This window comes from Chenopodium quinoa, unplaced genomic scaffold (assembly GCF_001683475.1).
Source record: "Chenopodium quinoa cultivar QQ74 unplaced genomic scaffold, ASM168347v1, whole genome shotgun sequence".
In the NCBI taxonomy this organism is placed as follows: domain Eukaryota; kingdom Viridiplantae; phylum Streptophyta; class Magnoliopsida; order Caryophyllales; family Amaranthaceae; genus Chenopodium; species Chenopodium quinoa.
This window is the reverse complement of record NW_018743066.1, coordinates 1,900,433-1,911,799: the sequence shown is the minus strand read 5'-3', so window position 1 is coordinate 1,911,799 and position 11,367 is coordinate 1,900,433. Positions and strand designations below refer to the sequence as shown.

Here is an 11,367-nt window from a genome sequence, read left to right as displayed (position 1 = left end):
AATATGAAATGCAACCTATATTTTTGTGGAAAGAAAAAAAATATATAGATTGTTTGTTTTTTTTTAAAAAAAAAAAAATTTAAAAGACAAAGACTATATGCATGTTGCAATTGTTTAATTATTCAACAATGATACGACACAAGTTTCAAATGTTCATTGTTGCAAGTTACTCTAAGCACATTTTGTATGTATTTTGAACTTTTGAAGTGGACAAATCAGAGAGTATATTATTATGATTAGGGCTCACCTCAATTATGAGGAAGATTGCATATACTGTACAAAGTTGTGTAGTTATGGAGTAACACTTACCAAGTCACCAAACAATCACACAATTCACACCAAGATATACTTCATCTGTTATTTTTTACTTGACCTATTTCTTTTATCACGTTTGTCAACGCAAAACTTTAATGATAAATAACTTTAATTCTCGATAAGTAAAAATTATAAAAGTTATATATTATGATAATACTTGTTGAGAAGAATTTAAAAATATCTTTCATGAATATGTTTTCTTTAAATATTATTCACAAAACACGGTCAAAGGAGGAGTGGTGAATAGTGTAAAAGTCAAAGCGGATCAAGTAAAAAAGAACGGAGGAAGTATATGTTAAAAAAAAAAAAAAAAAAAAAAAAAAAAAAAAAAAAAAAAAAACCGTTAAGGTTACTGTTACGCTAGCATCCTACAACTGTAGTTCCTACTTTCTACCCATGAAAATTAGTGTATGATTGAATGTATGATGCCATTGAGATTTCAACCTCTATTCAAATGTCATGTCAAATTATTATAAAAAGATGTTGACATGCATAGAATAGCCTTACAATCATCAATGTTGAGCCCAAATAAATCTAACAATAAGCTAGAAGAACCCATACCTAGCTACGAGTAATATTTTTACCATTCTTCAAAATTAAATACGTAGTACTCCGTATATTTTTTTTAATTCAATTTATTCATAAATAAAAGTCATATGACATATACAATGAGATTTATATCTGACAAATACATCATCGTTGAATCAAATAAAAACATCATCTTTATAAAGCTACGATCGTTATTGCAAATCATGTACTTTTCGTATCCTCTTTTATATTGTTGTGATTTACCGTCTTTTTTTACGAGGGGTCCAAATTTTATCATTTTATGGAGTACGATTGAACTTTTAAACAAGTCACAATAACCTATATTACTTTGTGCAGGTTAGGAATCAAAGTACTCATCCTTTATGCATAAATGCATGTCATATTGTCAATCACTCAATTTTATTACTAAGAACAAACAAAACCTCCTCAAGTCCCAAACTTCTTGTTACAATTTTGATACGCACGAGTAATATAACAGATTTTAGAATTTTTAAAGTTAGTATCTTTTGTGTCTTTCACTCGATATCACCCAATTGGAACAATCAACTTTTGTCTTTTATAACTTGTTTTTCTTCGCGTGAAAAATATTGCTATTAATTGACTTTAGGCTTTCCTATTCATCAATTGCAATTTTAATCAAACTCAATGATTTGAAGGAAATTTACAATCAACGTGCTTTAAGTATTTTTTCTCAATGAGGCTAAACGGATTTGTACCCGTTGGACTTGGACGTGATGGTTCGAAATCAACCATTTTCAAGGACTCTATTAAGAACTAATTTCGATCTAATATCTATTATAAGTCTATATCTAATTGTGCACGTACACTCTGTATATAACTAACGAGGACATATATATATATACTCCGTACCAAGTAAAGCTTGACTCACTTATTAATAAATTTATTACCTAAAATCTTAAAGGTATGACCGGTAAAGATATCCATGGAAGTAAATGCATTATAAGTGATACTACGAGTAATAAAATTGATTTATGTGGTTATTAATCACATTTTTATTGCACTTATTCTATCAGGACAAGGATTGAAAAAGATATTATTAGTCTACATACTCGTACTACACTAGACATTAATCATTAGGTCACGCTATATAACAAATCACCGTAATTAAATACAATAATTGCTAGTTTAGGACCATTTCTTAGTTCTAGAATATGGATTACGAGTACGTCGTTGTTATTGTTATATGATACAAGTATAATTTTATTATTTTTTTTTAAAAAAATATCATACATGCATCCCGTCCACCTAATTATTAAAGAGAAATCATTTAATATGATTTAAGAGATTGGAGATTAAAATAAAATTATAGTAAATGTGATCGTCACTGTAAGTCAAATAATTATGTACAATCCGATCCCATCAATTTAAGTCGCTCTACATACATTATAGGCATACATTATTACAACTTTTTTCTTTTCATGATATGCCTAGAATTGTCGTCCTAAAGGGTTGTACCGGTATCTTTTAAGCTTAATTGACCGTGTAGGTTTCAATGATAATGATGACGAAAATCAAGCGTATCTTAAAAGCTTCTAAAAAAAAAAGGAAGAGGCCGCTAGGGATTCACAATCATATAGTATAAGATGAGTGGATCCCTTCTCGCTTTGTTAGTTCACATCTTTGAAAATCAAGGGTCAGATAAGAATTAAACTCTTTATTATCTTTCGGTTGTGTATACATAGTTACAATCGAACACCCCAAACAATTTGATTGGAGCATCTCGTTATTCATATAATACGTATGGTAGGCTAGTTGTTGGACCGTGATCTTGAATCTCCTGAGAAAATAGGGCAAAGCTAAAGAAAAATGTAATCAATCAAAGTATTTTGGGAGGCAAAAATTTGTTGCCATTGAAAGTGGGTGATGCCATAATTCCTCTTTTGATGGACCAAGTACACCCACTTGATTATGTCCTTTGTAATATTTTTTTTATCCTAGGACCACAATCAAGGTAGTAGATTAGGGACTAGACTATTTATTAAAAAGTTTTATCAGACAAACTTCAATCATTTTGTTTCTTAATGATTTCATATCATACGTTATACAAAATATTATAATTATTTGAACATTGATTTTCTTATTCTCTAAATTGATTTGTGCATCTCTTTTATAATTGGCAAGAGTTTCACCTTTCACCTTTACTGTGAGATTACGAGTTTGATTGATTCTTACTAGCTACAATTTTTAGGGTTGAGCCTCCCTTACCTTATGATTCTAAGAGCACAGTCGAACGGATCATATCAGAGTCTTTGTACTTACAAAAAAAGGAAAAAATAAAACTTCTTAGTACAGTATATTATATTTCCTTCGTTTCAAAAAATGGTAACATTTTGACTACAAGTAATTTAGGAATTTTTTCTTTAAAGAAAATGTAAGAGCTTTTGTTGTTGCATATTTTATAAAACGGAGAAAGTATTAAAATTAAGGGAAAATAAAAACTCGTATAACTCATTTGTTTTACATCACAGACTCACAGTCCAATTTGTGCTTTTATTAAAGCCCAATAAGGAAAACTTCATATGGACTATTTGATATAGATGGGCTATTAACTGATTGTGAAGTCCATTGGTGTCGCATAAATTACTACAATTTGTTTTGGATTGATTTAATGGCCAACTAAAGAACCCTAAGACGTCCAACTTTACTTGACTTTTAATAACACCAATCAATGCATAAATTCATATCTCAAGTGGTTACACCTTTCTTCCCGGTTTCAGGAGATTCTGGAATCGATTCTCACTCCCGCCTTTTGTGGCTCTCTAAACACCAACCCTTTCTTGTGTTATAAGTCCTCGACCTCAACGGTGCAGCATGTAACAGATTCCTCTGAAGCTCTCAAAGTTGATCGATACACAGTTGAGAAAAAATAAGGCATAAATAAAATGAAGAATGGTTGGTGGTTAAACTTTTCACATAAACTCATTTCCACAATTAGCAAAATGCCCTATAATCCCAAATTTTTACATCTTCATATTCCTTGTACAATTATTAGTTAACTTTATACTAGTAGTACATTTCGGCAGCCCAAATATTGAGTAGAATCAACAACATTTTTTCTACAAACAGGACATGATGTACTTCGTACTAGCCATTCGTCTATGCACATCATATGAAACAAATGTTGACAATTTGGTAGCTTTCGCGCTTTTTCGCCTTCCTCAAGGTCCTAAATTCGGGATGAAACAAGGACAAGAATGAGAGAAATACAAAAAATTTACTATTATTAACAAAATCACAATTTTTAATTTCGTGTCAAATAAATTTTCTAGAAAAATAATCAATTCAGGTAAACGAGTCGTATTCATGTTTTTATATCATATTAATTATTTAGTTGCACAAGATCTTTAAAGACTGTAATTTTATAATTGATATATTTTACATGATGAGTAGTGCTAAATTGTTAAGTAATGATGCCAACAAAAGGTGAAATGTCTCCTAGTGACTAGTGTGTGTGTTTTTTTTTAAGCATGTTCACATTGTATTTTGTTGAGAAACTGAGGTCGTATTATTGATCATGATGTTGTGGCAGAAATTGTCAGCTCTACTTATTAAAAGAAAATACTTCGTAAATAATATCGTATTATGCATTAATAATGACATAGATAAACAATAATTATTACCTGTAAACAAATTGTGCAACATATATCATTATGTGAAATTGGAAGGGAAGAATTCGATGAATTGCTATGGAAATTGATCACAGGGAGCTTCTTGATCTGCTCAGGGAACATCCCTCGAATTTCGACGATGTTATATAAATCTGATCCTTCTTCATTCCCAAATAATCCCTCGTTCATACTTGTCTGGATTAAAGTAAATTCATTAACGAGCCAAATTAAAACCATTATGTATGTATTTGTTCTTAAAAATAGACGTGATTATTATTATATATGTTACTCAGACTCTTTATTTTATGTAATTTAACTTACTTGCCATTGGTACGCCTTAAGAACTGCAGGGCTGACCAATTCCCTAAAGGCCTTGCCATTAAATATGCATCCAAAAAGAGCAACCTGATTGTAACAAAATTAGTTTAAAGAATAAAATAAAAATTAGGTAATTAATTTTACACATTAAAGCAGCAATTTACAGATTTTAATTCTTAATATGTTAATTTGGTAAGGTTATTCTGATATGTAAAGCCTCGCCTTAATTTACATCCTCCAAACTATACCTACTTTTGGGGCCCAATAAAATTCAAGAAAAATATCATAGGATTGTCCTACATCCTATTATGGGCAAGTAATTTAATATTTTCTGTATAAGAGGAATAAATTCAAGTTTATACGATAAAACTATTAAAAAAAAAAAAAAAAATGGGTCCAGCTTTTATGAGTTTTATCCTTACTAAATTGAAATCTATGATCTAGATTCGCCAATTCGATGCATCTATGTTACACTCATAAGGATGGTTGATGTACATATATCTCTAGTAGACGTGACCATTTTGAGTAACACTATCAAGAGATATTTTTAGTACGCCCAGTGACGTTAGAAGATATTTTGTGAGAATTAAAAGGGAAACTTATTAAGACGGGTATTTTCTTATAATTCCATGTTAAAAAAGAAAGACGAAAAAAAAACCCTTATTTTATTAGTTTATTTTACCAAAGAATTGAATTTATGATGTCCAATTTCTTAATCAATTATATGCGTTAAATTAATATCTACATATATATTTTATCAAACTTTTTGTTGTTACATGTCCAAATCTATAATCATGATAAGTACACGATATATAATGTGATGAACAAGTTGCTTACATGATGTGTAGGGTTTAATTGGTCTATAAAAATCAATGCACAACTATATGGTCCATTGTATTAAAGCAAAATTATATGAATTGACTTGATCATATGGACCTCATCTCTAGGAAAACAATATGACATGAATTTTTTTTCTATGTACTACGGATTTTGTCATAGAAATGTCCCTCTTTTGTGAACCCACTTCTTTCAAAGCATCAATAACGTCGTGATTGAACAGTAAACCTTAATCCAATTAAGCTAGTTGATTATCCGTGTTATGTAATTAGTAATGCATACCTTGAACGGAAAATGACCATTGAGGAGTGAATCAAGCAACTCAAGGGCTACAATGGCACCGGACATGACCCCAATTGCGGCTCCTCTACATAATCCTGACTCGGTTGTTTGCCCTTTTATGGCTCCTGCAATGCCTCCTATTATCACCCCTCCTGCCAAAATATTCCCAAGTATACATTATAACATAAGAAAAAATGAAAAAATATATATATATATATTAAAACCAACAATTATTGTATGATCATAATTTTTGTTTTTGTATAGGTACATTTCACATCAAAAATAATGCATGTTCAAAATTAGTCTCTTTCGAATTTACTAATGCTTAAGTATTAAGAAAGATAAATTATGAGACTATGTAACTCAAACTCGACAATATACATGTGACCCCTCATCTAATACGTACCATCAAAGATGTTGAAAGGGTCACCAACATGAGATTTAATAAGATACAAAATATATCTATATATATTTAATTAGTAAAAGTCGAATTTTAATACATCCTTAAACACAAATATATGTAAGAAAATGAGAATTATTAAAATAAGATAATAATAAACAAACTTACCAAATGCAAATATGATGGTGGCAATGGCCAAAGCAACATTCCTCAGCAAATTGAAAGCAAATTGATGAAACCCAAATTCTCTAATGTGAATACATTCCAACAAATGAACAACCTTTCTACAAAGATAATTAAATTGTAATGAACAATTAGAACTTATTCTGTGAACATCCATTATAATTGAGAGATTTAATTTGAAGTAAAAATATCTTGGAAATTTATGGGAAAAAAAAGGGCTTGGAAAAGTGTGAAATTGAGGGAGAATGAGTAATATTGGAAAGAGAACTAAAAGAGCGAGGTTTTAAATGGGGCTTGAAACTTAGAAAATGCATTTAAGAGGGTGTGGACTACTTGCTCTTCCCTCTGCACATATATGCATGGATGGAAGAAGTGCAATTAATGTACTGGTGTAACCAAATAATTTTACCCACTTTAAAACAATGAAAATGATATATACGCTGCATTCTTAAGGGTTGCATATAAGAAATTAAAAATAAAAATATTACTCTCTTCGTTTCAATTTGTTAGTCCCATATACTATTTTGGGCGTTTCAAAAAGATATACCCATATTGAATGTATTCCACTTTTAACTTAGTTTTTATTTCCTATTTTATTCATATCAAAATTCTGATTGGTTAGATTAATTGATTGTGAATTAATGATATGACTCTAAGTAAATAAATTACTCCCTTGATTTATGCAAATATGAGTAAAGCTTTCCTAAAAAAATCAAAAATATTAAATAAGGCAAAATTATTTATGAATTGTTTTTTAATTTAATGTTAGATTCCAAATATTATCCTTTTCTTATTTTATGTGATTGATTCCATATGGGACTATCATATTGAAACGGTGGAGTAATAATTAGAAGTAATCATCAAGACGTGTGATTTATTTCGACATTCATCTCTTAAAGCCTTAGGAGTTAGGATTGCAAATATCATAATTAAACAAAGTAGAGTACATGAAATATTTGTCAATTAATTACTTTAATTGGTTATACCATACATGGAATATTTGTCAATTAATTACTTAAATTAGTTTTACTTAAAGAATATGTTAACCCAACCCGCAGAATGTATAACAGAGTACCATGCATGCTGGCAGAAAATTAGGGAAAAGCAAAACGCAGTGTTTGCATGCATATCAGTACATTAATAATGTGTTCTAGAATTTTATTTTGGATGCATCAGACATTTTTTTTAAGGACTCAATAATTTATAATCCGTGGTTTATACACACGGGTGTACAATGCTCATCATACACCCGGATAAATAAAAAAAAAGGCGGAAAGAACATCTTGTGTTTCATAAAGAACATACTTGTATTTGACAAAGAACATGTTTGTATTTGACAAAAACATGCATTACCGAAGAACATAAAGATATAATAAAAAGAACGAGATAAAAACTTAATAAAATTTTCTGAAAAATTACACATTATTAACGGAAAAAATTTAGAGGTGATAAAAAATCGAGTAGAGCCGGGCCATATCATAATTTCTCGTGCCCAAACCCGTAGAAAAGTAGCGGGTTTTGGGCTTTTTTCGAACCCGGTTCGAGTTTTAACTAAAAATGCATTTTTAGGTTTGCCTAAACCCACCCTATTTCGGGCCGGATCGGGTCGGGAAGCGAGTCATGCCAATGTTGATCAACTCTTAAAAAATCCTTACCCAAAATATCATTTCCCCAAAAAATAGTTTTCTATCTCTCCAAAAAAAAAATTCAACTTCCCATAATAATTTAGTTTTTTTTACTCTAATATTATTTTCAATTAAAAATAATTTAAGATTTCAATATCAAATTTCAAAATAACATATGTTAAAAGAACATAATTTATATTGTAAAGTACATATAGTTAATACCTAAATAGCACACTAATCAAACTCAAAGAATATATGATAATAAAAGTAATTTAAATATGACATATGATAATAAAAATAGAATTTGGACGTCATTACGACCTTAAAGAACATACACGCCAAATTCAAAGAACATACTTTGTATTGTTAAACCCAAAAAAAAAATATGTTTATCAACATATGTTAAATAACATAAGTTATAATGTAAAGAACATATAATTTTACTCAAAGAACACACTGATCACACTCAAAGAACATATTAAAGGTATGTTCTTTGTCAAACATAGGTATGTTCTTTATCAAACATTATATGTTCTTTCCGCCTTTTTTGTTTACCCGGGTGCACCATGAACATGGTGCACCCGGGTGTATTATCTAATTTTCAAATAATTTATCGTGAGACATTAAAAATTATATTACCTACTAAAAAAAAACATATGGAGTATTATTCAAAGTAATCAACGATAATTATGAAACCGTTTTTTTATAAGACTTTACCACGTGAATAATATAAAGAGGAAAAATATCTAACCTATAATTTAATACTCGTAGTACGAAATTACGAAAGTAGAAAGTTCATTTGCTCCGTACAAGCATCCATGCTTCACAGTGTACCATGGATAACTTCACGTACTAATTTATGACATTCAACGTACACAGCAATTCAGTAAACTACGTCACTAACCATGCACTAATTTTCAAAGATTATAATTGGATGACCTAATTTACGAGTGGATTAATTTACCACAGAATATATATATATATATATATATATATATATATATATATATATATATATATATATATAATATATATATATATATATATATATATAGTGTGGATCATGTGAAAAACAAGCCTATAGCTAAAAACATGAAAACGGACAATCAAGACCGTAGATTATGACCTATCAAATCTCACGGCTGAGATTAAAACACATATCCTCCCAAAAACCCCCAACCCACCGTCCAAAATTTTCTCTCTCCTCAAACTTGCAAACCTCTTGTCTTTCTCTCTCCTCAAATCCCAAAATTGAACACAAATTGCTGGAAATTGAAGAATTTTTGTTCAAATTTCGCATAAACAACCTAAATTGCTCAAATCAGGTACGTTTTTTTTTTCCGATTTTGTTCAAATTTTCATGAAAAACGCATGATGTTCAACTAGATTTTGCGATTTTTCAATTTGATTTTTCCGATTTTAATTTTTGCGATTTTTGAGATTTGATTTATGCGATTTTCAGATTTTTAATTTTCGATTTTATTTGGCAATTTTATCAAATTTTTTTCCTGCGAGTTTGTTCGATTTCTTGTGCGATTTGCGTGTTTTGTTCATCAATTTTGTTTGATTTCTAGTGCGATTTTTCGACTTTTTCTCATCAAATTTGAATATTCTTTTTTCATAATTTGATTAGATTTCAGATGTTTAATTTTCGATATCATTTGGCAATTTTATCAATTTTTTTTTCTGCGATTTTGTTCGATTTCTGTGCGATTTTGTGTGTTTTGTTAATCAATTTTGTTCGATTTCCACTGCGAGTTTGCGACTTAGGTCATCAATTTTTTCGACTTTTTTTTTATCTATTTTGTTCGATTTTGTTTAATTTTACGATTTCCTGTTCGATTTTGTTCAATTTTGTTCGATTTCCTGTTTGATTTTGCTTGGTTTTTGTTCGTTTTCATTTGTGATTTTTGTTCAATTTCATGTTCTAAATTTTCCTTATCAATATTTTGCTAACAATGACCTTTTCCGTTTTCATTTGTGATTGCAGACAACTGCATAAAGACTGCGTTGCAGGATACAAGGAGCTTCACCGTGGGATGCATTTTGATGCCTTCACAAATGAAATTGGTTTAAGGAGTTTTATGCAGAAAGCGATATACTGCTTCATATGGTGTTTTAGGAGTATATGGTAAAATATTAAGCAATATACTGATGTTAGTCATGTTACATGCTTATTGCTGAACTTATGCTCTCTAACCTTTTTGTTCATTGATTCCAATTGGAAGATAAAAATTATGATTTTTTTCGCTTGGTTGCTTTAGTGATGCAAACTTTGGATGTCCTTTTCCCCTTTTAATCCTCATTGTTTGATTTATTTGGATGTTTGATTGGTTTATCTTCACTCATTGGAGCAGTTGACTGTGGTTTGTTAAAAGAATGTGTTATGTTATTACTGGAATGATCTTTCTGGATTTATGCCCAGGGGATAAACATTATTTTTGTAAAGGATTGTGCCACCACCGGGATTCCTTATGGCTGTGTCAGCTACTGGATCTTCTAAGGGAGGAGTATTAGACAGACTTGTAATTGAGAAAACCACCCCTGGACGTGAATCTGAGTTTGATCTGAGGTGCTAATACTAATAATACCTTCCTTTTATCTTTGATAACATTAGAAATGCTTCTAACACATAAATGGAGTTTATCTGCAAGTTTCACATCTTTATTCTTAGCATCAATTTAACTGATATTGAGGCACCAACTGTGTAGAAGTTAGATAGGTGAGCCTGGAACTACTTTAGCACCATATCATTTTCTGTCGCTAGGCCTACAATTACTGCTGTTATGGATTTTATGTGTGGTATCAAATGTTGAAGAAGCAAGATATGAAACTGGCAGTGACAGTAAATCAATAGACACTCATCAACAACGGTGTTGATCCATCAACTTCTGTTGCACTGTCTGTTTGCCAAAGGTCTTTTAAGAAGGGGGTAGTTTAGAGTAATTTTGAGCTTGGTCTTGAATATGGCATGTGTACAAATAGTTCTTTTGATGGAGGATAAAACTAAGCTCACCACTTTGTCGCAAGATAATCTTCTTACTGTTGTTGAGCTTCACCTGATCTTACCTCTTACTTTGATATTTAATTATGTTGTGTATGTTGCTTTCGTTCTTTTGAAATTTAGTTTAGCTGATCTGAAGTTGTTCTGCTTAGGTGTTTCCTTCTTCGTTGAGTTTCAAGGCTGCCATAGGTAATCTGAGTATACATGATGACAATATTTCTCCGG

At 30.4% G+C, this 11,367-nt stretch overlaps 1 protein-coding gene across 1 annotated transcript; it reads right to left on the bottom strand.

Annotated features, from left to right (window-relative positions):
* Positions 1 to 3,791: 3,791 nt before the first annotated feature.
* Positions 3,792 to 7,106, bottom strand: LOC110731342 (NEP1-interacting protein-like 1). The gene is made up of 5 exons (XM_021911192.1): positions 6,499 to 7,106; positions 5,931 to 6,082; positions 4,815 to 4,898; positions 4,506 to 4,688; positions 3,792 to 4,051 (listed from the first exon to the last, which is right to left on the bottom strand). Exons 1-5 carry the CDS (start codon positions 6,668 to 6,670, stop codon positions 3,884 to 3,886), a joined length of 759 nt encoding a protein of 252 aa, XP_021766884.1. The 5' UTR covers positions 6,671 to 7,106; the 3' UTR covers positions 3,792 to 3,883.
* Between the last annotated feature and the right edge of the window lie 4,261 nt (positions 7,107 to 11,367).